Consider the following 27,668-nt stretch of genomic DNA (forward strand, 5'->3'; position numbering starts at 1 on the left):
TGGCCTAGCAGGCCTCTCAGTTGTATCAGAAATTCTGTGTGAAAGACAGATTTTCAGGCAATGGTCAGCTCTGCTTCACGGCTCAGTAGTAGCATGGCTATTGTCTACACTTGCCGTCTCTTTGCACCTGGACTCGGTTTTTCTTTCAGGAATACAATAACTATAAGGTAGTGGAAAGAGAATTGATTCAAGCCTTCAGAAAGAATTGGATAGATATTTAAGATAGAAGAATTTGCAGGGCTATGGAGAAAGAGGTGGAATGGGACTGAATGGATTGCTTTACCTTCATGAAGACAACACAGCCCGATAATCTCCAGGGTTGGGTCAGGCGCTCTTCCTGACATTGGAAAATTGGTGTGGCAGCTGATGGCTTCCGTCAGACACTGTGAACCATGAGCAGCAGCTGAAATGTACAATGAGAGACACTTCAAAGAGTTATAGATTATAGATTCTACTGAGATTAGCTTAACCCTCTTCAAAATTCATATACTGATCTTGTACCCTTGGTGTGTGAGGCAGGTGTATCAAATGTAAGAAGAAAGTTCAGAGAATCCACTTTAACATTAATTGGAAGGACCAATATGGGCAATATTGAGTAAAGTTCCAATTACATTTTCTCTTCAAATATGTGCAGCGTAGATGCAGCATGGACCCAGAAGGTACAAATTAAAGATGCCAAAATAGATACAAAGCCCTTCCCCCTTCTCTCTTTTTCCATTCTCAATTATGGTTCCTCTCTCAAGCCTTCTTGTTTGAAAGGGAAACCCTCTCCTCAACTGCCCATCACCTCCCTCCTCCTTCCCTATCTTCCACGGTCTACTGTCCTCTCCGATCAGATTCCCTCTTCAGCCCTTTACCTTTTCCATCTAACTCCTCGCAGTGTCTCACTTCGCTCTCCCCTCCCCCATTCACACACTTACCCCTCACTTGGTCTCACATATCACCCAGCAGCTTGTGCTCCCTTCCACTTCCCCCCTTCTCATTCCGGCTTCTGCTCCTTTCCTTTCCAGTCCTGATGAAGGATCTCAGCTCAAAACATCGACTGTTTGTTCCCCTCCATAGATGCTGCCAGACCTCCAGCATTCTGAGTGTGTTGCTCAAACTAAAGTCCACTCTAAGTTGTGCTATGAAAAATGCAAAGGTTCATGAAAGCATGGGGTGAATAATGGCAGAAATTTATAGAGTCAATAGATATAAATTCCGATAATCTTCATCGAAGAATATTAGCAAAGGTACAGAAAAACAATCCACATAAATTCCATCTGCACGTAGGTGAGATAGAAGATTGCTTTAAATACAAATTAGTCTATGCAAATGTTGTATTCAAGGCTGATTGGTTTTGACAGGAGACCTACAACTCTTGCAGTGTTTGTTTAGAATAGTCCAATGGGAATCTCAGCAAAGTCCCTCCAAGTCAGAGTCACTGGTGAGTGTTGTTCTACTCTCTCCTTGAAAGTGGGACCTTTGGAGGAAGCACTGTGCAGATCCAGTGGAAATTCTCCAGTCCCATTCACAGTGGCAATGATTCAGATTTCCCCCTCAGCTTCTTCCTCAGACACTGCTCATCAGCATTGTTTAGTATAAAACAATGACTGTCTCATTAAAAAATCTTTGTGTCTCAGCAGCCATTTATCAGTGGAGACAGCTATCCATGCTGGAATTCACCCCTGCGTTCAACGGGTCAGCACGGTTTCAGCTCAAATCAGGAAGAGGATATTCGATAAGCAAATTCCTCAGACATGGTACAACACTCGTGATCCAATGGGCAGCAGTGATCCTACTCTCCTCCCTGCTCCGAGACCCGGGCTTTCAGCAGCAGGAGCCTCATGACTCTGAACAAGGGTTGCCAATGTTCAAGTCAACGTTGGTGCTCCTGCGATGAGACTCCCAAAGCTCATCACAGGGAGAGACTATATTACCAGGGAGACAGAGTTAAAGGGTGTTCGAGGACTTATCCTCCTGTCTTAATGCCACATATCATGCGTAATTAATTTCCTTCAATGCTTCCTTTTAATTCTTCTTATGAGTCTAGGATGCTTAACGTTTCTGGGAAGTTTTGTACTTTCCCAGTAGCTCTGTAAATTATATTCTCTCATGTTTCAAAGAACATTTATTATCAAGGAATGTATAAACCATACAACCTTGAGATTTGTTTGCTTACAGGCAATGAAAAGCAAGAAACCCAAAAGAACACAATAAAAAAAATAAAATAAAGACCAATACTCAATGCGCAGAGAAAGGGAAAAAAATCACAAATCACGAAGGGTAGAAGCAAGCAATAATATTCTGAACCAAAATGAATCCATAGATCTGAACCCTGGAGCAGCCCGGAGTAGACCCAAAGCCTTGGTATCAGGCACAGAGCACAGCAGCCAGGGCAGTCCTCATAGCCTCAGCGCCATGGAGAAAGGAGTGAACATTGCGGGAGAACGAGTGAAATCGGCTTTTACCTCCGATCCCGACACCATCATTGCAATCTATCTGGTCTGATATTTAAATTGTCCAAACAGCATTTCATACCTCACACTAGGGCCTGGGCAGTGTGACAGTGAAACGCTCCAGGCCTAGACCACACCACCCAGATTTCGCCACCCAACTGAAGCTGCTGTCGATATCCCTAAATCGGCTCAGCACCCGGAGTGATCCAACCTCACACCCAGGCGAGTTGTATCGGTATCGAAACTCCTCTGCCTCAACTTTTCCACTCCAAATGTGCCTGTCCAATTGCCTTTTGAAGCCACTTTTTCATCTATACAGTGAATTCCAAATCAAAACTAATTTCTGCATAAACTTTGTCTTTATATCATCCTGGTTTATCTTGCTGAAGTTTTAATTCTCTCTGTCCTGTCGTTAAATTACAGTAACAGGTTGATGCTGAAATGTTAACTCTGTTTCTCACTAAGAATCTCCAGCATTTTCTGAGCTGCTGATTTCCTCCAGTATTCTATGTGTGTTGCTCTGTATTTCACGTATCTGCAGAATCTCTTGTGCCTCAGGATTGAGGGTGACTTGTTTCTCCTCCTGTTGTCTGGCTGATGAGGTCAATCATGGGAGATGTGGTCTCTTCCACAGATGGAGCAGACCAAACCTGCAGGACAATCTGTGACGAAGAGCTCTCCTCTGCAATCTTTACTGGGCTCTTTCAGAAGTAATGATATAGAAATTAATGACTATGGATTTGTACCGGATCTCCATGAACCTTTTCCACTTCTGTAGGCATTAACTGAAGTCCACGAGCATCATAATTAATTCAGCAAACTCTGTGTCTTTCATTATTCCATTGCAGATTTTCCTTTCCATTTGTGATATGGAACTCCCTCTTTCACCAGTAAATGAAAATTAGGAAAAATAAATTGCGGGCGTTGGAAGCGTTCTGATGAAGTGTCTTAATCTGAAACCTTTAGATAGCTGTTTCTCTTGCGACAGGCGCTGCCTGCTGAGCTTTCCTCTGTCAATAGATGGCAGCAGCGGGCATGGCGCGGTCTCGTCACACTGCCATTCCCCGCCAGGGGGCGGCTTTGAGCCGAGCTTATTGCAGTGAGGCTGCTCCCGCCAGGGGGTGGCCTCGAGCCGGGCCGGTTGCCATGCCTGCGTTCGCCGCCAGGGGGCAGCTGCTGTCCAAAGGTGGCGGCGGACGGCGGAAGACGATGACGACGCCGAAGCTAATGAAGGTGTTTGTGACCCGTCGAATCCCGGAGGCCGGATTGAAGATATTGACCGAGTCCGGAATGTGAGTTCTTAGTGATGGCAGAAGTCCGCCGTGGTTCTGAGGAAAAATAAAGTTTAAAGCGGAATGCATGCGCGGGAGTGGGGATGACCTCGGCAAGAGAATAAAGCTCCGTCTTGGCGTGAGGAGACCTTGTCCGAGCCGAGTGCGGGCGTTCTCCGGACGCAGAGTGTGGCGGCTTCAGTGAGACCCCTCTCTCCCCCCTCTCACCCCCCCCTCACCCCCTCTCTCACCCCCCCTCTTACCCCCCTCACCCCCCCTCAACCCCCCTCACCCCCTCTCTCCCCCTCTCACCCCCTCCCTCACTCTCTCACCCTCTCACTCCCTCCCTCACCCTCTCACCCTCTCACTCCCTCCCTCACCCTCTCACTCCCTCCCTCACCCTCTCACCCCCTCCCTCACCCCTCTCACCCTCTCTCTCACCCCCTCTCTCACTCTCTCACCCTCTCACTCCCTCCCTCACCCCCCTCTCACCTCCCTCTCACCCTCTCACCCCCTCTCCCACCCCCCCTCACCCACCCCCTCTCACCCCCTCTCACTCCCTCCTCACCCCCCTCTCACCCCCTCTGACCCTCCCTCACCCCTCTCACCCCATTGACCAGTGGGTCCTGCTGGAGAATAACACGTTCTCTCTGTGGAATGGGTGCATGCTGCACTGTTGTGGGAGCGGCTCTGTACAGGGTTAACAAATGAAAGTCGTCTGTGGCATTTAGAGTGTCTTCTAAACAAGTTTGTCAAAGCGTACACTGTTTTCTAAATGGAGAGAAAATTCAAAAGGGATATTGTATGTGGTCTTTGTGTCAGATTCCCTCAAGGTTAACTTGCAGGTTGAGTCGATGGTGAGGAAGGCAAATGCAATTTTAGCATTCATTTCGGGTGGACGAGAATACAAAAGCACTGATGTTATGCTGAGTTATTATAAGTTATTATAATCGGTCAGACCGCATTTGGAGTTTTGTGGGCAGTTTTGGGCCCCTTATCTTAGAAAGGATGTGTTGACAGTGGAGAGTGTTCATGAAAATGATTCTGGGATTGGAAGGCTTGAAGAGCTCTGGATTGCACTCACTAAAATTAAGAAGAATGAATGGGGTGGGGGCAGAGCTTACTGAAACTTATCGTTTGTTGAAAGGCCTTGATAGAGTGGATGTGGAGAGGATGCTTCCTGTGCTGCGGAAGTGTAAGACCAGAGGGAACAGCCTGAGAATAGAGGTCCGTCCATTTAGAATGGAGATGAGGAATTTCTTTAGCTGAAAAGTGGCGAATCTGTGGAATTCGTTGCCACAGGCAGCTGTGGAGGCCAAATCACTGGGTATTTTCAAGGCAGAGGTTTGTGATCAGTCAGAGCATGAAGGGTTACTGATTGCGGGGCGTGGAGAGACAGGACATTGGGGCTGAGAGGGAAATGGACCAGCCATAATGAAATGGCAGGGCAGTAGTAATGCTCCTATATGTTATGGTCTAGTATAGCAGGATATAGATTGATGAGCAAGGACAGATTGAATTCAATCCAGGTGAGTGGGAGGTGTATAGCCAGCTGGTGGTGTAGTGGCATCAGCCCCAGACTTCGAGGTGAGCGGGTGAATCCAGCTTTCTATCCGTGCTGGGTTGTGCATAACTTGGTCTTGTAAGAAACAGACCAAATTAATGAAATGGCAGGGTTGCCGTCTGATGCTCCACAAGGCGGAAGGGGAATTACAACAAGTAAGTGGGAGGTGTAGCAGTTTGGGAGGTCATATAAAGCTGAGGGATCATGAGGTGCAATTCCATCGCTCCCAGAAGTGGTAAGGAACATGCACAGCCTGTTTGTCTCCACTGGTCAGGGCCTTCAGTAGTTGAGAAGCTCAGCAGTTAGGCCACATTTGGAGTGTTGTTCTAGTTGCCAATTTATAGGCAGGAGGTGCAGGGTTTGGAGAGAATCACCAGGATGTTGCCTGGATTAGAGAGTGTGTGCTGTAAGGAATGGGTGAACAAATTCATCTGTTTTACTGGAGTGTTAAAGGCCAAGGGCCAACCTGACAGAAAGGTCTAAAATAGTAGATAGAAGAGGCAAACATAGGGCAGACAGAGTTTATTTCTTGGGATAGACAGTGTCAAATACTAGGGAGCATAGCGTTAAGGTGAGAGGGGCAATGTTTGAAGAGGCAAGTTCTTTTTAAACACAGTGGCAGGGAGGAACGATCTGCCTGGGAAGATGCAGAGGCAATCACAGTGTTTAAGAGGCATCTAGACAGACACATGGACAGGCAGAGTATGGAGGAGCACACATCGTGTGCAGGCAGATGGGGTTAGTTCAGATTGCCGCAGACATGCCTTTCTTGAGTGGCCTTTTCCTGCACTGCTGTATATACATAGAGAGTGAGGCTCTCATATGAACAACGAACTGCAGTCTAACTCCTTTTGGAAATAGTACACGGCTATTAAGAGACAGATGTGACCTTGTTGATGGTTGTGTATTTGTTTGCATTGGATAAGAATTTTAATGTTCCCTTTCAATGAAAATTATTTCTGTGGTTACAATCAACATTTGGTTTCTCTTTCAGATTTACAGCATTCCCATTTCCTGACTTGTCAATTTCCAGTCTTAATCCAATTTACATTTTAAGTAGCATCTTGGAATAAAAACGGAGTGAATTGAGATTTTCTCCGTTCAGACTCTCTTTGATTGACCACAGTGATGTGCAAACATTCCTGCCATTTGCTCTCTCCGGTGCACTTTGCCCTGCAAAACCTGAAGCACGGTCATCATTTTTATCAATCTTTTTCTTGTTTCTTGATCTTCATTCCATCATGTTTCAAAATGTTAGTTTAAGACTTTCAGTAAATTGGAAAATGAAAAAAGAATATTGTAAATCTGTAACTTAAAAAAATCCTGAATATGCATGGGAGGTCAGGAAGCATCTGAGCAGATTGAGTAAAACACTTACTCCTGATATCTCCTCTGTACCTACTTCCAAGCACCTTAAAATTGTGCCCTCTCATGTTAGCCATTTCAGCCCTGGGAAAAAGCCTCTGACTATCCACACGATCAATGCCTCTCATTATCTTGTACACTTCTATCAAGTCACCTCTCATCCTTCGTCACTCCAAGGAAAAAGGCTGAGTTCACTCAACCTATCCTCATAAGGCATGCTCCCCAATCCAGGCAACATCCTTGTAAATCTCCTCTGCACTCTTTCTATGGCTTCCACATCCTTCCTGTAGTGAGGCGACCAGAACTGAGCATAGTACTCCAAGTGGGGTCTGACCAGGGTCCTATATAGCTGCAACATTACTTCTCAGCTCCTAAACTCAATCCCACGATTGATGAAGGCCAATACACAGTACGTTTTCTTAACCACAGAGTCAACCTGGGCAGCAACCTTGAGTGTCCTATGGATTCAGACCCCAAGACCCCTCTGATCTTCCACACGCCAAGAGTCTTACCATTAATACCCGTGTCAAGTCCCATGTCAAAAACCTTGCTGTGATATTTGATTCCACCTTTAAATCTGACAAGCAAGTTATTGCCAGTTTTTTCCAGCTTCGTACTGTTGCCAAAATCAAGTTGTTTCTGTCTTTCAAAGATCTCGAGAAAGTCATCCACACCCTTATATCCTCCCGCTTGGACTACTCCAACTCCCTGTATACTGGGATTAGTCAGTCGTCCCTGTCCTGCCTGCAACTGGCCCAGAACGCCGCAGCCAGGCTCCTGACAGGTGCCCAGAAAAGGGACTATATTACTCCTATCCTGGCCACCCTCCATTGGCTGCCAGCATGGTTTAGAATTGATTTTAAGGTTCTTCTGTTGGTTTATAAAGCCCTCTCCTATATCGCAGACCTTCTAACCCCTTATTCTACTTCCAGGTCCCTCAGGTTGGCTGACTTGGGGCTCCTGGCTGTCCCGCGATCTAAACTTAAGCTCAGGGGTGACCACACATTTGCAGTTGTAGCCCCTAGACTGTGAGCATTCCCCTCCCTATCAGATCTACCCCCTCCATTGACTCTTTTAAGTCCAGGCTAAAAACTTACCTTTATTCACTAGCATTTGAATCTTCCTGAAGTCGCTGATTTTTGGCTTGTGCCTAGGCTCATGTGTTGTTTATTTTGTGCCTATAAGCGGTGTGCCTTGTTGTTTATATCTGTGTTTCTAGAATTTGTGATTTTAGCTGCCTGTTATGGTTTGTACAGCACTTTGGTCAACATGGGTTGTTTTTAAATGTGCTTTATGAATAAATTTGACTTGACTATATTCTGTCATCATATTTGACCTACCAGAATGAACCACCTCACACTTACATCACAGTTACAATAACCTTACAGCAATCTCAAACAAGAGAGATTCTGCAGATGCTGGAAATCTGAGCAGCACACACAAAATGCTGGAGGAACTCAGCAGGCCAGGCAGCATGTCTGGGGAGAAAGGTACAGTCAAGTGGTGATAGACGGGCAAAGAGATAAGGTGTGTGAGAGGGAAAAGAGGGGGGGTGAAGGGAGGGATGGGGGACATTACCAGAATTTTGAGAAACCGATGTTCATGCCATCAGGTTGGGGGCTACCCAGACAGAATATAAGGTATTGTTCCTCCAACCTGAGTGTGTCCTCATTATGCTGTGGACTGACATGTCAGAATGGGAATTGGAAGTAGAATTGAAATGGGTGGCCACTGGGAGATCCCGCTTGTTCTGGTGGATGGAGCGTAGATTCCCGGCGAAACGGTCTCCCGATCTATGTCGGGTCTCACCAATATGATCAGCCATGATCATACTGAATGGCAGTGCAGGCTCAAAGGGCCGAATGGCCTACTCCTGCATCTATTTTCTATGTTTCTATGATATACAGGAGGCCACACCAGGAGCACCGGACATAGTATATGACCACAATAGACTCACAGATGACGTGTTGTCTCACTTGGAAGGATTGTTTGGGGCCCTGTGAGGGAGGGAGGGAGGAGGTATAGTAGTTGTTCCGCTTTCAAGCATAAGTGCCAGGAGGGAGATCAGTGGGGAGGGACGGAGGGACGAATGGACAAGGGAGTCATGTAGGGAGTAACCACTGCGGAAAGCAGAAAGTGAGGGGGAGGGAAGATGTGGTTGGTGTTGGGATCCCATTGGAGGTGGATATGAATCCCTTTAGATTTTGTCTACCTTCCCATCAACTCCCCCAAAATGCTACCCTGTTCACCTACATGCTGGGAGCAATTTAGTGTGATCAGTTCACCACCAATTCCACATGTCCTTGGAATGTGGGAGGAAAGCAGCCAAGTTTCAGATCCACGAAAGGGTGGCCATTGATTCTGTTCTCCTTTCTACAGATGCACCCCAACTTGCTAGGTATATGCAGCATTTTCTGCTCTTATTTAAGGTTATAATAAAATAATGTTTTTCATTCTTAAATCACTGGTTTGATGAATAAACTGAAAACTTTGTAAAAGTGTTTACATTAAAGCTTAGCTGTTCCACTTATTTAAGCAATTTGGTTGATCATTTAGCCTGACTAGGCAGTGCCAGTCCTCTGAAGGAGCTGTCAGTGTCTCTCTTGTTCCTCTGCTCTGGCGACGTCCTTCTTCAAACATTTATCAAATTTCTGTTTTATGGGTTGGCATTCCATGTCCTAATAATCCTCTGTATCCAAAATAAATTGGAGAATCATCTACCTTAATCTCGTTGGGGTAGTTTTACTTTTTTGTGAAATATTTGCTTGACTCATTGAAACAGCTCTTTAGGAGATTGCTAAATTAGATAATGTAAACTTTTTTCTAATAATCAAGACAACACAATGAGATATTGGGACACCACCACCAAGAGCTGGCACATGAGTTGTGTTTCACTAGCACACCAGTCAGGGGTAGGTGCTGAGTCAGACTATGCCAGCTAATGATCGACTGTCAGCCCCTTGCAGCTCAGGACACCTTGGACGTGGTGTGTGGGTGACTCAGTGCAGCAGAGGAGACTGGCTAAAGGCCGGGTGTCGCTGTGCTCACTGACCGGCTCAGGAAAGGGTCCGGATACACTTTCTACCTCCAGCTGTCTGTCAGGGATTGCTGGCAGAGGTATAGTGATTCCTTCCTCAGAACTGAGCCGCTGTTCCCGTTGACAAAATTAACTCCTTTATTTAAGTTATCTTTTTGTTAATTGTTTAATGTGTTTTAATGAAATTGATCATTAAACATTTTTGTTAACTTTTATATTATTAATTTAAGACTTGGTTTACCAAAGATGTTTAAAAATCCCTCACAAGCTGAGCTGTCAAAATTCATCATGCTGAGTTAGTCCTGCAGCTCCATCCCTGTCCTGTGTCGGCAGAAGCCTGTCAGGAATGAGGGATCAATTGTTCAGCCCTTTGCATCACGAGAAAAGGCAGATGTAGGCTGTATGATTCAGTTTGATAGACCAATCCCTTATCTCCTGTGGTCTTTTAAGCAGCAATTGAGGTGTCCTGAAGAGATATGATGTTACTTTATGTACGTTATGTGACATCATCGCCTCTGATGCTGGGCGTAAATAGAATTCTCCACTGGCAAAAACAGTGTTATAGTGTTAGACTAAGATCTCATCTGCCAGTTAATATGAGATTCAATGTGCAGTTTTTGGGAACAGCATTTTGAGTGTTCCCTTAAGAAAGGGATGTGGCCTTTTGACTGTCTACCTCTGCTGTGTTTCAGCTGCAACATTCAGCAATGGGACTCAGACGAGCCTGTTCCCAGGGACAAGCTGCTGAAGGGAGTTGTGGGTGCTCACGGCCTCTACTGTATGTTGACGGACAAGATCGACAGCGATATTTTGCAAGCAGCAGGTATACCACTGCAGTTGTGTCGCAGAGTGGAACTTGGGGTTTGCACAGGAGAGTAATGTTATGTTTTGTAACTCCAAACCGTAAGACTAATGGAAAGAAAAACATGGAAATTGGGGTGTGTACGGTTAATTTCAGATTATTTTCAGTGAGACGCGCAAATACAACAAGGTGGCGTAATGACGTGTTGCCATTTACATATTACCCTAAATGAATTATGTAAACAACAAATAATGCTTAATCAAACAATATATTTACAATATTTCTGAAATATTAAATGCACAACACTTCCCTGCTTAGCTATAAAACCAACTTAATATAGAATGCATCTCATTTCAAATATATAGTAAATTTTAAATTGTCCCATTCAGGCCTAAAGATTTAATTGCTGTGGAGGATTTCATTACTCCTGCGTGATGAGGTCCTTCCTGATGGGGTTTTAGGGTCACTCTGCTTGACAGGTGAGGCTTGTGGCTGTGAAATAATCTCAGGTTCTGAGCCTCCTCCATGGTGATTGTAGGACTTGACTCTGGGACTTCAGGAAGTGGTTCTGACAGTTCTAGACACCTTTCTTCTCTAACAAGTGACTCTGCTCTCCTCCGCTGATCAATGTGTTGTCTCCAGATGACAACAGATGTAAGATGTAAGATCTTTAATCTTTCCTAGTATCCACTTTTGATCACCCCTCACCAGAACTGCTTGTCCAGGAGTGAAACATTGAACCTCCTTGTTTGAGGAACCCTCAATTTGTCTCAGGTGTTGGTCCTGCATAGTCCTTCTGGAATTGGGTTTGAGGAGATCCAAGCATGAGTACAAGGGACAACCCAGGAACGGTGTAGCTATTAAGTAGTTGGTTGTGGAGTGTGCTGCATTGCAAAATGCAAGGAGGAAATTGGTGAGCTTCTGGTTCAGTGTCAGTGTCGTGTGTTCTGCTGACGTTGCATGCAGTGTGTTGTTTAGACGCTGGACAAACCTTTCCAACAAGCCATTTGTAGCTGGGTGGTACAGTGCAGATGTAATATGTCTTATTCCATTCATTTTCAGAAATGACTGAAACTGTTCCATAACAAACTGGTCCATTGTCACTGACTAACTGTTCTGAAACACCAGTCCTTGAGAAGAGGCTTCTCAACACATCAACAGTGAGTGAGGCTGCAGTGGAGGCTATTGGGAACACTTCTGGCCACTTTGTAACTGCATCTACTACTACCAAGAAATTTGTGCCTATGAATGGTCTGGCAAAACCCACATGAATCCTTTGCCAGGGCAATGCAAGGCATTCTCGGGGATGGAGAGGCACTGTTCTTGGCATTTTCTGGACGTATTGGCATCCTGAACAGTGCCTAGCGAGCTGCCCAATCTGCTGACACATCCCAGGCACCAGACAGAGCTTCGAGCCAACACACTCATTTTAACCTCACCTGGATAACCGGCATGTAGCCTCTCCAACACTTTCGCTCTCAGCTGGGATGGTACAACAACTCTCAGTCCCCATGTAAGGCAACCCCTGTCAAGGGCAAGTTCATCACAGCGCTGGTACAAATGGGGGAGCTGGGATTTCCACTGCACACTCCGGCCATTTTGTGTGGCCATGTAGACCTGAGACAGTGTGGGGTCTTTTCTGATTTCCCTTGGGTCATCTCTGCTGTAACAGCTAAATTGATTTGCATTAGGGAGAATATGTCTGGAGGAGTGTCCTCCTTTGTAATTTGTAATTTTTTTTGTTGTTTCCTTTTCCAATGATAACTGAACAGCCCTTCCATATTTCCATGATCAGCTGTCCTCTCAAATTCTATCTTGTAGCTTTCTCTTCCGAGAAACAGGGTTCGTCTCTGCATTCGTGCTGCTTCTGTGGATTGAAAATGGACACGAGTGGTTGATGATCAGTACAAGTACTGGTTGAAACATTTTATACCCCAGACCAGATTCGAGGCTTCTGTGCATAAATTTTCTCTGTGGCAGTAAGGGAACGTGATACAAAGGCTGTGGAAGGTCACTCATACCATGTGACATGACTACACCTATACCATAAGGAGAGGCGTTACAGGCAAGATTCACTGACGATGTGGATCATAATGTGTGGGTACAGTGTCTGACGTCACCATTTCCTTTATCTTTTGGAAAGCCACCTCATACTGCTTTGTCCACTGCTATTTCTTCCCTATCTGTGGTAATGAATTCAAGGGGTGGAGCACAGTAGCCAGGTTTCGCAGGAACCTGTTATGGTAATTGACAAATTCTAAAAAGTACTGCAACTGTGAGATGTCCTTTGGCCTTGGGGATCCACCCCTGCTTAAATTTTCTCAGCACACTTGTGTAAACTTGTGCATCAATCGTGTGACCACAATAAGTAATGCTTGGTTTAAAGAATTCACACTTGTTGCATCGTGCTCTGAGCTCATAATCTTCTAATCTTTGTAACACCATCTTGAGATTTTAGGGATGTTCCTTGTCATCCTTGCTGGTAACAATAATGTCATCCAGGTAACACTGAATGCCTGGGCAGCCTTGTAGTACCTGGTCCATAGCTTTCTGCTAGAGTACGGATACAGATGCCTACTACAAAAATAAGCCTATTCTAACAATAAAGCCCTTTGTGAGAAACTCTTCTTCCATCTCCATCTGTAGGTAGGTCTCAGCCAAGTCCACTTGCTCCAGAAAGGTTTGCAAAGATATCCTCTATCCTGGGCAAAGGGTATTGATCCACTTTGAGTACTGGGTTGATGGTGATCGTAAAATCGCCACAGATCCTGATACTCATTCTTCTTGGCTACTGGGACCACTGGTGTTGTCCATGAACTTCAGTTAACCTTGGAAAGATTTCCCCTTCAGATCTAGCTCACTGGCTACTTTATCATGGATAGTATCAGTAACCAGACGGTTTTGTAAAACTTGGGAGTGGCATTTTCATTTGGCAGTATGCTGTATTACCTTTGATATGTTTGAGTTTTCCAATGTCTTCCTTGAACACTGTTGTGGCATCATCTGGTACCTTTCTTTATTCGCTTCCATTTTATCTACTACAAGGGATGTGTTATGCAAATGGTGGATGGATTTCCAACCAAGTTGTAGTTGTCTCAGCTAATCACACCACCATAATGCTGCCCCTCCTGTTGTGACTTGTTGGCTGCTATATTTCACAGTTATGAATTTCATTCCCACAGAAGTTATCTTTTCTCCAGTATAAGTTCTTAGTTGGATATCTGCTTCAGTAATGCCATTCAAACTCATTTTGTGGAACTGAGCCAGAGTCCAATTCCATTTTATTTAATTTGCTGTTCACGTCTGATATAAGCCATATTGTTATTTTCCACATTGTAAATCTCAAGGCTACTCAGTCCTGTGTCACTCTCATCATAATCAGATTTTCATCAACAGCGTGCAGATTAGTGCTCTTTTTGAAACTACAACTTAACTTTTTTGCTTTTTCTCTTTCTTGTGCTCTCCATTTATTTTTGTCTGCCTAACACACTCTTTGTATGTGTGCTATGTTGTAACATTTCCTGCAAGTTCACCCTTAAACCTGCATTGATCTGGTGTATGTGAGCTCCTGCTACAACAGTAACTATTTATCTGGCCAGGCCGGTTTCTGTTTCAACACTGCAATTTTGTTCTTGCTCACTTTCTTTCCTGACTGCAATTCAATTGTGTCTCTGGCTGTGGTTTCCATTGATACAGCAATTTCAGCTGGCTCTTTTAAATGTGAATTGTGCTTCAGTTAGGAGCAATTGTTGACTGCTTTATTTGTGAGATTCCACAAACTAAGTGATCTTTCAGTGTATCATTAAACCCTCACTGGTCTGACAGTCTCTTCAATTCAGCAACATAAGTTGAAATGGACTCCCCTTCCTTTTGGTTCCACTTACGAAACCTAAAACATTCTGCCATCAACAATGGTTTTGGCTCTAAGTGTTCCTCATTAGTTTCATGATATCAGCAAAGCTCATTTCAGCTGGTTTGGATGGAGCAGTTCTAAGCTGAATGCTCTTGCATCAATGGCACTCAGCACTCCTTTTGCTTTAAAATACCGCTCAACTCATTCATATTCCTGTTATCTCTTGTGGAATCAAACATGTTTATCTTTCTGATATAGTAATTTCTGCTTCTTTAAGTTTATTATTGTTATCACCCAGTACTTACTGTTGTAACTCCAAAACATAAAACTAATTGATAGAAAACATGGAGTTGCGAGGTGTGTGCTTAGTTTCCTTCTAATTTTAGTGAGGTGCGCACACATCACATGGTGTAATGACATTTGCAGTTCATGTACTTTGTGTCTTAAAGAAGTATTCAGCCCCCACAACTATTTTCATATTTTACTGTCTCATTTTTGAAATTTAAGATATATTGAAGTAGGATTTTTGAGCTAATCCACAAAAGCTTGTGCATCATGTCAAATCAAAAGAAAGATTCCAGAAACTGTCAACAACTTACTAAAAATTGAAGATCAAAATTGTTCAACCCCTTTGTAATTACTATGCTAACTTTCCTCAGGTGAAATACTGTATATTACTGTACCAAGTCATCCAATTTGTTCATGTAGAAAATTGAAGGATCACCTGAATAAATATCCCCTCTCTGTAAGGTCCAACAGACCAAAATGAAGACAAAAATGTGTTCAAGATAGTCAGGGAAATGATAACAGAGCAACACAGGTCTGGGGAAACGGTACAAGACCATCTCAAAGACACAGAACATATCATGGAGCTCAGTGCAGTCGATTGTGAAAAAGTGTGTAACTACAGCCACACTGCCTCGGTCAGGCAGCCCCTGGAAACTTAGTCGCCAGAGAAAAAGGCACTTGTAAGGGTGACGCCAACAGTCACTCTGCGTGAGCTGCAGAAATCAGTGGCTGCAACTGGCGATAACGTTCATAGCTTCACAATCTGTAAGACCTTGCACAAAAAGGGTATTTATGGAAAAGTGGCAAGGAAGAAGCCCTGGCTAAAAAAAAAAACATACCCTTTTCTGTAAAGACTTTGCAATGCATCACTTAGAGGATACTGTAGAGATATGGAAGAAGGTCTTGTGGATGGAGGGATAAAGTGGAACTTCTTGGCCTCAACACTAAGCAGTACATGTGGTGTAAATCTAATACAATCAGTCAAGTAACTTTGTCCCTACTATAAAGTATGGTGGAAGTAGCATCACCCTATGGGGATGCTTTTTAGCAGCAGAAGCTGGAAATCTGCTCAGGACTGATGGGAAGACGAATGCTGCTAAATACAGAGAGATCCTGGATAAAAAACCTGCTAGCCTCTGTCAGAAAACTTTAAACTGGGGAGGAGGTACATCTCTCTGTGTGAGAGCATTTTGGAGACAGTGATCACAATTCTATCTCCTTTACCATAACATTGGAGAGGGATAGGAACAGACAAGTTAGGAAAGCGTTCAATTGGAGTAAGGGGAAATATGAGGCTATCAGGCAGGAACTTGGAAGCATAATTTGGGAACAGATGTTCTCAGGGAAATGTACGGAATAAATGTGGCAAATGTTCAGGGGATATTTGAGTGGTGTTCTGCATCGGTACGTTCCAATGACACAGGGAAAGGATGGTAGGGAACAGGAACATGGTGTACAAAGGCTGTTGTAAATCTCGTCAAGAAGAAAAGAAGAGCTTATGTAAGGTACAAAAAACTAGGTAATGATGGAGATCTAGAAAATTATAAGGCTGGCAGGAAGGAGCTTAAGAAAGAAATTAGGAGAGCCAGAAGGGGCCATGAGAAGGCCTTGGCGGACAGGATTAAGGAAAACCCCAAGGCATTCTACAAATATGTGAGGAGCAAGAGGATAAGACGTGAGAGAATAGGACCTATCAAGTGTGACAATGGAAAAGTGTGTATGGAACCGAAGGAGATAGCAGAGGTACTTGAATACTTTGCTTCAGTATTCTCTGTGGAAAAGGATCTTGGCGATTGTAGGGATGACTTACAGTAGCCTGAAAAGCTTGAGCATGTAGATATTAAGAAAGAGGATGTGCTGGAGTATTAAATTCGATAAGTCACTGGGACCGGATGAGATACACCTCAGGCTACTGCGGGGGCAGGGGGGGGGTGGGGGGAAGATTGTTGAGCCTCTGGCGATGATCTTTGCATCATCAATGGGGACGGGAGAGGTTCCGGAGGATTGGAGGGTTGCGAATGTTGTTCCTTTATTCAAGAAAGGGAGTAAAGATAGCCCAGGAAATTATAGACCAGTGAGTCTTACTTCAGTGGTTAGTAAGCTGTTGGAGAAGATCCTGAGGGGCAGGATTTATGAACATTTGGAGAGGGACAATACAATTAGGAATAGTCAGCGTGGCTTTGTCAAGGGCAGGTTGTACCTTTCGAGCCTGATTGAATTTTTTGAGGATGTAACTAAACACATTGATGAAGGTAGAGCAGTAGATGTAGTGTATATGAATTTCAGCAAGGCATTTGATAAGGTACCCCATGCAAGGCTTATTGAGAAAGTAAGGAGGCATGTGATCCAAGAGGACACATTGCTTTGTGGATCCAGAACTGGCTTGCACACAGAAGGCAAAGAGTGGTTGTAGACGGGTCATATTCTGCATGGAGGTCAATCACCAGTGGAGTGTCTCAGGGATCTGTTCTGGGACCTTTACTCTTCATGATTTTTATAAATTACCTGGATGAAGAAGTGGAGGGATGGGTTAGTAAGTTTGCTGATGACACAAAGGTTGAGGGTGTTGTGGACAGTGTGGAGAGCTGTCAGAGGTTACAGCGGGATATTGATAGGATGCAAAACTGGGCTGAGAAGTGGCAGATGGAGTTCAACTCAGATAAGTGTCAGGTTGTTCATTTTGGTAAGTCAAATATGATGACAGGATATAGTATTAATGGTAAGACTCTTGGCAGTGTGGAGGATCAGAGGGATCTTGGGGTCCGAATCCATAGGACACTCAAAGCTGCTGCGCAGGTTGACTCTGTGGTTAAGAAGGCATATGGTGCATTGGCCTTCATCAATCATGGGATTGAGTTTAAGAGCCGAGAGGTAATGTTACGGCTATATAGGCCCCTGGTCAGACCCCACTTGGAGTACTGTGCTCAGTTCTGGTCGCCTCACTACAGGAAGGATGTGGAAATCATAGAAAGGATGCAGAGGAGATTTACAAGGATATTGCCTGAATTGGGGAGCATGCCTTATGAGAATAGGTTGAGTGAACTCAGCCTTTTCTCTTTGGAGTGACAGAGAATGAGAGGTGACCTGATAGAGGTGTATAAGGTGATGAGAGGCATTGATCGTGTGGATAGTCAGAGGCTTTTTCCCAGGGCTGAAATGGCTAGCACAAGAGGGCACAGTTTTAAAGTGCTTGGAAGTTATTGGTCAGGGGTAAGTTTTTTATGCAGAGAGGTGAGTATGTGGAATGGGCTGCTGGCGATGGTGGTGGAGGCAGATACGATAGGGTCTCTTAAGGGACACCTGGATAGGTACATGGACTTAGAAAAATAGAGGACTATGGGTTACCCTAGGTAATTTCTAAGGTAAGGACATGTTCGGCACAGCTTTGTGGGCCGAAGGGCCTGTATTCTGCTGTAGGTTTTCTATGTTTCTAATGACTGAAAGTATACTGTCAGATCAACCATGGAGTGGCTTCAAATAAAGAAAATTAATGTCCTTGAGTGGCCCAGTCAGGATCCTGACCTTAACTCAATCAAACATCTCTGGCAAGACCTCAAGATTGCTGTCCACTGAAGCACCCTAACTAACCTGGTAGAGGTTAAGCAATTTTGCAAGGAGGAATGGGTAAATCTTGCTTCATCTCGTTTTACAAAACTACAAACATTTGTAATAGAGACTTATCCAAAAAGACAACTGCCTGTGATAGCTGGAAGAGGTGGTTCAACTAAGTACTGAGCAAAGGAGAATTAATGCTTTTGAAATACCAACACTTCAGACTTTGAATTTTTAGTTTTTCATGCTTTACAATATTACCTGGTTTTTGGGCTCTACTGCGGGGGAGAAAAGGCACATGTGATTCACAAATAAAAATTCTCAGTTAAATAGATCAAAATTCCTGTTTGTAATAGTCATGAGAACAATTGGTTAGGGGCTGAGTACTTTTACAAGGCATAATGAATTATTTAAACAATAAAGTATACTCAAACAATATATTTACAATATTATTGAAGTATTAAATACACAAGTAACATCTTTATTCCGAGTTTAATAGTCCATGAAAATGCCTGTAATAATCTGTCTACATCTTCAGCAGAACAGTAATGGACATACTTAACCCAGTGATTAAATAATAATTGTTCCTGTGTTTCTTCCCTTAAGGAATTTACAGGGCCGTTCTTTTTTTCCCAAGGAAATACCAGAAATGGTGGGAAAGATAATGCCTGTGCAGATCCTATGATTTATCACTGACGTGCCCAGCAGCAGGGTCAGTCTGCTGCTTGCCGGTGAAAGTCAGAGAGGTGCTAGTGAATGGCTAAGATTGTGGTGCACATCTGAGGAGTTGGTTCTTGCTGTGTTACAGGGCCGTGTTTGAAAGTCATCAGCACGCTTTCTGTTGGATTTGACCATCTCTCGCTGGGAGAAATTAAAAACCGGTAAAACAGCTTTTTATTGTTCAACATGAAAATGAGCAAGGTCATGTTGTTACCAAGCCTTAGGATAAGACAGTGTCAGTGTCACAACCTTCCAGTAGAAGTGACTTGCTGTTGTCAAGTTCCACGCTCACTTCACCTTGCACTACCCTTTTTTAAACACTTAATCTTTCCTGCCTTCTCTTTCTTTCCCTCTATATTCTTTCTCTGCATGTCAAATCCTGTCTTTTTTCATAATTTTTCCCATTTCTGGCAGAAGGTCATTGACTTGAAATGTTAACTCCCTGACCTGCGGAGAATTTCCAGCATTGGCAATATTTCTGTCACATCCAGCCCACTGATTTTGTAATTTAAGCAACCAGTATGTATTGATGGTCGTGTCACAGACTGAAACCTGAGAGGTTCACAGGTTAAAGTGGCTCCTAATATCTGTAAGCGAAGTTCCAGTCTTGGAAGTGATCAGCTGCAAGTTATCTTATTCACCTTCTGAAACTACTTCTCATCCAGTTTAGATATATGACACAGTTAAACCATATAACAATTACAGCATAGAAGCAGGCCATCTCGGCCCTTCTAGTCCGTGCCGAACTCCTACTCTCACCTAGTCCCACCAACCTGCACTTAGTCCATATCCCTCCATTCCTTTCCTGTCCATATATCTAACCAATTTTACTTTAAACGACAACATCGAACCTGCCTCAACCACTTCTGCTGGAAGCTCGTTCCACACAGCTACCACTCTCTGAGTAAAAAAGTTCCCCTTCATGTTACCCCTAAACTTTTTCCGTTTAACTGTCAACTCATGTCCTCTTGTTTGAATCTCCCTCACTCTCAATGGAAAAAGCCTATCCACGTCAACTCTGTCTATCCCCCTCATAATTTTAAACACCTCTATCAAGTCTCCTCTCAACCTTCTACGCTCCAAAGAATAAAGACTTAACTTGTTCAGCCTTTCTCTGTAACTTAGGAGATGAAACCCAGGCAACATTTTAGTAAACCTCCTCTGTACACTCTCAATTTTATTGATATCTTTCCTATAATTCGGTGACCAGAACTGTACACAATACTCCAAATTTGGCCTTACCAATGCCTTATACAATTTCAACATTACATCCCAACTCCTATACTCAATGTTCTGATTTATAAAGGCCAGCGTACCAAAAGCTTTCTTCACCACCCTATCCACATGAGATTCCACCTTCAGGGAACTATGCACCATTATTCTACTGCATTCTTCAATGCCCTACCATTTACCATGTATGTCCTATTTTGATTAGTCCTACCAAAATGTAGCACCTCACATTTTTCAGCATTAAACTCCATCTGCCATCTTTCAGCCCACTCTTCTAACTGGCCTAAATCTCTCTGCAAGCTTTGAAAACCTACTTCGTTATCCACAACACCACCTATCTTAGCATCATCTGCATATTTACTAATCCAATTTACCACCCCATCATCCAGGTCATTAATATATATGACAAACAACATTGGACCCAGTACAGATCCCTGAGGCACACCGCTACACACCGTCCTCCAACCTAACAAACAGTTATCCATCACTACTCTCAGGCATCTCCCATCTAGCCACTGCTGAATCCATTTTACTACTTCGATATTAATGCCTAACGATTGAACCTTCCTAACTAACCTTCCATGTGGAACCTTGTCAAAGGCCTTACTGAAGTCCATATAGACAACATCCACCCTCGTCAACTTTCTTAGTAACCTCATCAAAAAATTCAATACGATTTGTCAAACATGACCTTCCACGCACAAATCCATGTTGACTGTTCCTAATCAGACCCTGTCTATCCAGATAATTATATATACCATCTCTAAGAATACTTTCCATCAATTTACCCACCACTGACGTCAAACTCACAGGCCGATAATTGCTAGGTTTACTCTTAGAACCCTTTTTAAACAATGCAACAACATGAGTAATATGCCAATCCTCCGGCACCATCCCGGTTTCTAATGCCATTTGAAAAATTTCTGTCAGAACCCCTGCTATTTCCACACTAACTTCCTTCAAGGTCCTAGGGAATATCTTGTCCAGACCCGGAGACTTACCCACTTTTATGTTCCTTAAAAGCGCCAGTACTTCCTCTTCTTTAATCGTCATACTTTCCATAACTACCCTTCTTGTTTCCTTTACCTTACACAATTCAATATCCTTCTCCTTAGTGAATACCAAAGAAAAGAAATTGTTCAAAATCTCCCCCATCTCTTTTGGCTCCGCACATAGCCGTCCACTCTGATTCTCTAAGGGACCAATTTTATCCCTCACTATCCTTTTGCCACTAATATAACTGTAGAAACCCTTTGGATTTATTTTCACCTTACTTGCTAAGGCTGCCTCGTATCTTCTTTTAGCTTTTCTTATTTCTTTTTTAAGATTCTTTTTACATTTTTTATATTCCTCAAACACCTCATTAACTCCAAGCTGCCTATATTTATTGTAAATCCCTCTCTTTTTCCGAACCAAGTTTTCTATATCCCTTGAAAGTCATGGCTCTCTCAAACTTTTAACCTTTCCTTTCAACCTAACAGGAACATAAAGATCCTGTACCCTCAAAATTTCACCTTTAAACGACCTCCATTTCTCTATTACATCCTTCCCATAAAACAAATTGTCCCAATCCACTCCTCCTAAATCCCTTCGCATCTCCTCAAAGTTAGCCTTTCTCCAATCAAAAATCTCAACCCTGGGTCCAGTCCTATCCTTCTCCATAATTATATTGAAACTAATGGTATTGTGATCACTGGACCTGAAGTGCTCCCCAACACATACCCTGGTCACCTGCCCTGTCTATTCCCTAACAGGAGATCCAACACTGCCCCTTCTCTAGTTGGTACCTCTATGTATTGCTGCAAAAAACTATCTTGCACACATTTGACAAACTCCAAACCATCCAGCCCTTTTACAGATTGGGCTTCCCAGTCTATGTGTTGAAAATTAAAATCTCCCACAATCACAACCTTGTGCTTACTACAAATATACGCTATCTCCTTACAAATTTGCTGCTCCAGTTCTCGGTCCCCATTAGGTGGTCTATAATACACCCCTATAAGCGTCACAACACCTATCCTATTCCTCAATTCCACCCAAGTAGCCTCACTGGACGAGTCCACTAATCTATCCTGCCAGAGGACCGCTGTTATATTTTCTCTGACAAGCAATGCAACACCTCCCCCTCTTGCCCCTCCTGTTCCATCACACCTGAAGCAACAAAATCCTAGAATATTTAGTTGCCAATCACACCCCTCCTGCAACCACGTTTCACTAATAGCTACAACCTCATATTTCCAGGTATCAATCCATGTTCTAAGCTCATCCACCTTTCTTACAATGCTCCTAGCATTAAAATAGATGTATTTAAGAAACTCTCCACCTCTTACTCTCTTTTTATCCTTAATGGAGCAAACAACTTTGTTATCTTTTTCTTCCTTGTCCCCTACATCTTTGGTCTGAGTGCTCCTGATCTCTGTCCCCTGCCTATCCTCCCTCACACACTGTCTACTAGCTTTCTCTATTTGTGAACTAACCTCCTCTGTCCGAGTCTCTTTAATTTGATTCCCACCCCCCAACCATTCTAGCTTAAAGTCACCTCAGTAGCCCTCACAAATCTCCCCGCCAGGATATTGGTCTCCCTAGGATTCAAGTGTAACCCGTCCTTTTTGTACAGGTCACACCTGCGCCAAAACAGGTCCCAATGATCCAAAAACTTGAATCCCTGCCCCCTGCTCCAATCCCTCAGCCACGCATTTATCCTCCACCTCATTGCATTCCTACTCTCACTGTCGCATGGCACAGGCAGTAATCCCGAGATTACTACCTTTGCGGTCCTTTTTCTCAACTCCCTATATTCTTCTTTCAGCACCTCTCCCCTTTTCCTACCTATGTCATTGGTACCTATATGTACCACGACCTCTGGCTCCTCACACTCCTACTTCAGGATATCTTGAACACGATCAGAAACATCCCAGACCCTGGCTCCAGGGAGGCAGACTACCATCCGGGTCTCCGGACTACATTCACAGAATCGCCTATCTGACCCCCTTACTATCAAGTCCCCTATTACTACTGCCCTCCTCTTCCTTTCCCTACCCTTCTGAGCTACAGGGCCGGGCTCTGTGCCGGAGGCACAGCCACTGTTGCTTCCCCCAGGTAAGCTGTCCCCCCCAACAGTACTCAAACAGGAGTACCTATTGTCAAGGGGCACAGCCACCGGGGTACTCTCTATTACCTGACTCTTCCTCTTCCCCCTCCTAACCATGACCCACTTGCCTGCCTCGCGTGGCCCTGGTGTGACCACCTGCCTGTAACTCCTCTCTATCAACTCCTCACTCTCCCTGACCAGACGAAGGTCATCGAGCTGCTGCTCCAGTTCCCTAACACGGTCTCTTAGGAGCTGCATCTCAGCGCACCTGGCGCAGATATGGACATCCGGGAGGCCTAGAGACTCCAGGACCTCCCACATCCGGCACCAAGAACAACAAGCTGCCCTCACACTCATACTGCCCCTCTCCTCAAATAACAACAAAAAATGAGTACCAAACCCTCGTCGCCTCGCCTGTTTCCGTCTAAGCCCGTTGAGCCGAAGCCCTCAAGCCTTCACTCTGCTCCGGGCTCACTCCGCAGCCCGCAAACTACGCTGCCCGCTGTATAAGGCCCTGTTCCTTTTAAATCTTCTGCACTTCATCCCCGACGACACATGCCTGCGCAGTCCTGCCTCTCTGAATGCTGACGGAAAAAAAACCCAAAAAATTCAAAAATGGCTTCCTCCACACTCCCACTCCAATTCTCAGACTTCCTTCTCCGAAGTTGTTGACTTTATTTTTTGGTTAGAGTAAGAGATGAGGTGAGAAGTAGAGTAAAACAGCCTGTTTTGCTCCTTAAACCTCCCAGAACAGGAAACACTGTGGTTCTGTCAAATAATGGTGCCAGATGGGAGTATGGAGATTTCCACTATCCTATAATATTCTATAATGTCAGTCTTGGATCAATACTCTGTTAAACTGTTTGTCCAGCACTTTTCAACATATTGCTCCAAAATCCCTTCCCTTTTCCTGAGTGAGATGGTCTTTTATTTTTGCTAGTTGTTCCTGAATGGCCAGTTTCATAGGTAATGGATGAGGGGTGGCTACAGCAGGTCAGGAAATGACAGCAAAGGTTGTAGAAAAGCAACAACACACCAACTAGTACAACGTAATGAGTTGCTGCATCCACACGACCATCAAGCACACTGTAATTTCGTAATTCAAAAATGGCATTCCACTGTTATTCTTCTGTGCACAGTTTCAAAGCCTGGCCTCAGAGCAGAAAAGCTGGCACAGATTTGTGATCAGGTATCATGTAGTGTAAGGTTACCTGGAGATCTGAATGCCTGTACAGTGATGCATGATGACTTTCTTCACTTTGTCACTGATGGTGGCTTACCAGATTCTTTACAAAGAACTCTGCTTTGACAATACTTTACGATCCAGTAATACACCCCTTATCATTAGATAGTGTTCATCCTCTGGACTTGCCCATCCTCTGGTCTTTTTCCCCCCCTCCCCCTTTTCCTTCTCCCTGGGCCTCCTGTCCCATGATCCTCTCATACCCCTTTTGCCAATCACCTGTCCAGCTCTTGGCTCCATCCCTCCCCCTCCTGTCTTCTCCTATCATTTTGGATCTCCCCCTCCCCCTCCCACTTTTAAATCTCTTACTAGCTCTTCAGTTAGTCCTGACAAAGGGTCTCGGCCTGAAACGTCGACTGTACCTCTTCCTAGAGATGCTGCCTGGCCTGCTGCGTTCACCAGCAACTTTGATGTGTGTTGCTTGAATTTTCAGCATCTGCAGAATTCCTCGTGATAGTGTTCTGTTTGCTTTTCCTAGTTGCCTTGCATTTATGCCCTCTGTACCACAGTTACTTGAGCAGTTTTAATGTTGTCCTCTATATAAAGGGGAATCCGTGTGGGCTACACTCCTGATGTTCTGACTGACTCCACCGCTGAACTCACCGTGGCGTTGCTCTTGGCTACGTCTCGCCGATTGATAGAAGCGACAGAAGAAGTTAAAAAGTAAGTGGCAGTCAGAGGAAGTGCAGTGTTATTGGGAAGTCTGATTGGTTACGTTCAGGGGCTCACCAGTGTGTTTGTCTCTTTCAGTGGAGGATGGACTGCGTGGAAGCCCCTGTGGATGTGTGGCCATGGATTAGCCGGAAGCACCGTGGGAATAGTAGGCCTAGGACGAATAGGTACACCCAGAAAGTGTTTTCTGAGGTCATAGGTTCAACAGTCTTGCATGTTGTAACAAGAAAAAAATAATAATGCATAGAATTTTTCAGTTGTCGAGTAAAACCATTTTTTAGTTCAGTTAGCGTTTAGTATCCTTACACTGCTTAAATCAATTGAAACATTGTCCAGACACTTTTTTTCTCTAACTTAGCTTTCAGTTACTAAATAACCAAAGACTTTACTAAATGATGTGTGTGAATTTATACATTTGGTAGGACTTTAGTGCATTGTTATGATTTTAGGTTATACAGTGGTAGGAAAATTGTATCCTGAAGTGCAGTTGCTTCAGAAATACAAATTGACTATCCTGTCTGTGGAGTGAATTCTTGGGCAGTGAGGTGCATGAGGACTTAAAAGACTCTGTAGATGCTGGAAATCTTGAGCAACACACATGAAATGTTGGGACTCAGCAAGTCGGCAATTCTAGCTAAGACCCAAGATCTAGATGAAGGGTCTCAGCCCAAAACATCGACTGTTTATTCCCCTCTACAGATGCTGCCTGACTTGCTGAGTTCATCTAGCATTTTGTTATGTGATGAACTCTCTGATCAACTGATGAGGTTTAAAGGATATAATACCCTGGACTAACAATGATGACACCTTTCTTTATGAATCATCCCATCTTGTTCCTTCCCCCAGCCAAATATTTACAAATTCTGAAAACCTCAAGCAGTAGCAGAAAAGTTAGAAAATTTCAGTAGGCCAGTTACCATCTGCGTGGAGAGGAAAGTGTAAAAGTTCACAAGGTACTGCGTGTCCTTATCACTTCCAGGTTTCAACGCCTCCCTTTCAGTTCTAACTATACACTGCTTCCAGGAACAGGTTGTATGCAAAACACGTGATAAATTCTGACAATAATTTCTTTTTAGGTGAACTGCCTACCTTTTCCACAAAGCACAGACAGTTCAGATTGATGTACAACAAATCTGTGCTCCAGAGAGACAAGTCCTTTTTATCACCTGTTTTTCTTTTTCTCTTCCAATTCCACTGAGTAACTAAATTTAGGACCTGATTAGATGATGTAGCCTGACACTGGTGATGGTCATTGGAGCAGATCCTAACCCTCGTCTCCCTTGTTACATAATTCAAATCCCAGGGTCAGTCTTAAACACAGAGGCAATATTCCTGATGTTTATCCTTGAAACTATAATGTGTTATTTAGTTTTCTGATCTTGCTCTACATAACTTGGTAACTATAGTTGTCTGCATTGCAATTACATCTCTGATGGTAAGGTGTATTGTAGCTTTTGTTTCAAGCACTCTTTGTTTTAGGCCTTGCAATTGCTCAGAGACTGATGCCATTTGGAGTGAAGAGATTCCTATACACCGGACGACAGCCAAGGCCAGAAGCTGCTGCCAAAATACGTGCTGAATATGGTAAGAAGCAGTCTGGGAAGTTCTAATCTCATGGCTTTGAATCATAACCTCTCTGCTAGTTTTAAGCTAATTTTGCCTTGTATTTGCATCCATCAGGATTTCTCTTTCTACTTTATCCAAGATCTTGCTACTCACGTGTTTTAGGAATTACATCTCACACAGATTCTCAATTTCCTCCAGTGTTGGACAGATATATTTGTAGAATCACTCCCTCCTTACTACAATCCTAATATTTGTTAAGACAAATCAGTTACTTGGATAATGAGATCCTATCCCATGCCAAAACTCCAAGAGGTTTCAAAATTCCAGTAACCATACTTACCAGTAAGGGTGAAGTTCTTTAAGCCAAACAGCCTGTGGCCTTCTGTCCTCAGGAATCTGACTGATTGTTTATACAATGCATATAAAAAGTATTCACCCCCTCGCTTGGAAGTTTTCATGTTTTATTGTATTACAACATTGAATCACAGTGGATTTAATTTGGCTTTTTTGACACTTATCAATAGAAAAAGACTCTTTCGTGTCAAAGTGAAAACAGATCTCTACAAAGTAATTAAATTATTTACAAATATAAAACACAAAATAATTGATTGCCTAAGTATTCACCCCTCCCCCTTTAATATGACACACCAATTCATCACTGGTGCAGCCAATTGGTTTTACAAGTCACATAATTAGTTAAATGGTGATCTGTGTTTGAAGACCTCTGTGCAGTCAAGGTGTTTCAATTGATTGTAGTAAAAATACACCTCTATCTGGAAGGTCCACCTGCTGGTGAGTCAGTATCCTGGCAATTCCACACCATGCAGACAGAAGAACACTCCAAGCAACTCTGCAAAAAGGTTATTGAAAGGCACAAGTCAGGAGATGGAGAAAATTTCCAAGCCACTGCATATCCCTCAGAGTACTGTTAAGTCAATCATCAAGAAATGGAAAGAATATGGCAGAGCTATATATC

General features: G+C 43.7%; 1 protein-coding gene across 2 annotated transcripts in view; it reads left to right on the forward strand.

The window, feature by feature from the left end:
- Positions 1 to 3,552: 3,552 nt before the first annotated feature.
- The window catches only part of LOC140211733 (glyoxylate reductase/hydroxypyruvate reductase-like), a 30,621-nt gene continuing 6,505 nt past the window's right edge, over positions 3,553 to 27,668 (forward strand). Inside the window, exons 1-7 of one of the 2 annotated variants that reach the window (XM_072281850.1) lie at positions 3,553 to 3,730; positions 8,027 to 8,128; positions 10,368 to 10,498; positions 18,979 to 19,051; positions 25,001 to 25,117; positions 25,205 to 25,293; positions 26,606 to 26,710. In XM_072281850.1, the coding sequence (XP_072137951.1) occupies positions 3,585 to 3,730; positions 8,027 to 8,128; positions 10,368 to 10,498; positions 18,979 to 19,051; positions 25,001 to 25,117; positions 25,205 to 25,293; positions 26,606 to 26,710 (763 nt within the window). In that variant the 5' untranslated portion in view covers positions 3,553 to 3,584. The remainder of the gene's footprint in view (positions 3,731 to 8,026; positions 8,129 to 10,367; positions 10,499 to 18,978; positions 19,052 to 25,000; positions 25,118 to 25,204; positions 25,294 to 26,605; positions 26,711 to 27,668) is intronic. The other variant, XM_072281851.1, reaches the window with a different exon arrangement.

This window comes from Mobula birostris, chromosome 17 (genome assembly GCF_030028105.1).
Source record: "Mobula birostris isolate sMobBir1 chromosome 17, sMobBir1.hap1, whole genome shotgun sequence".
Lineage (NCBI taxonomy): Eukaryota > Metazoa > Chordata > Chondrichthyes > Myliobatiformes > Myliobatidae > Mobula > Mobula birostris.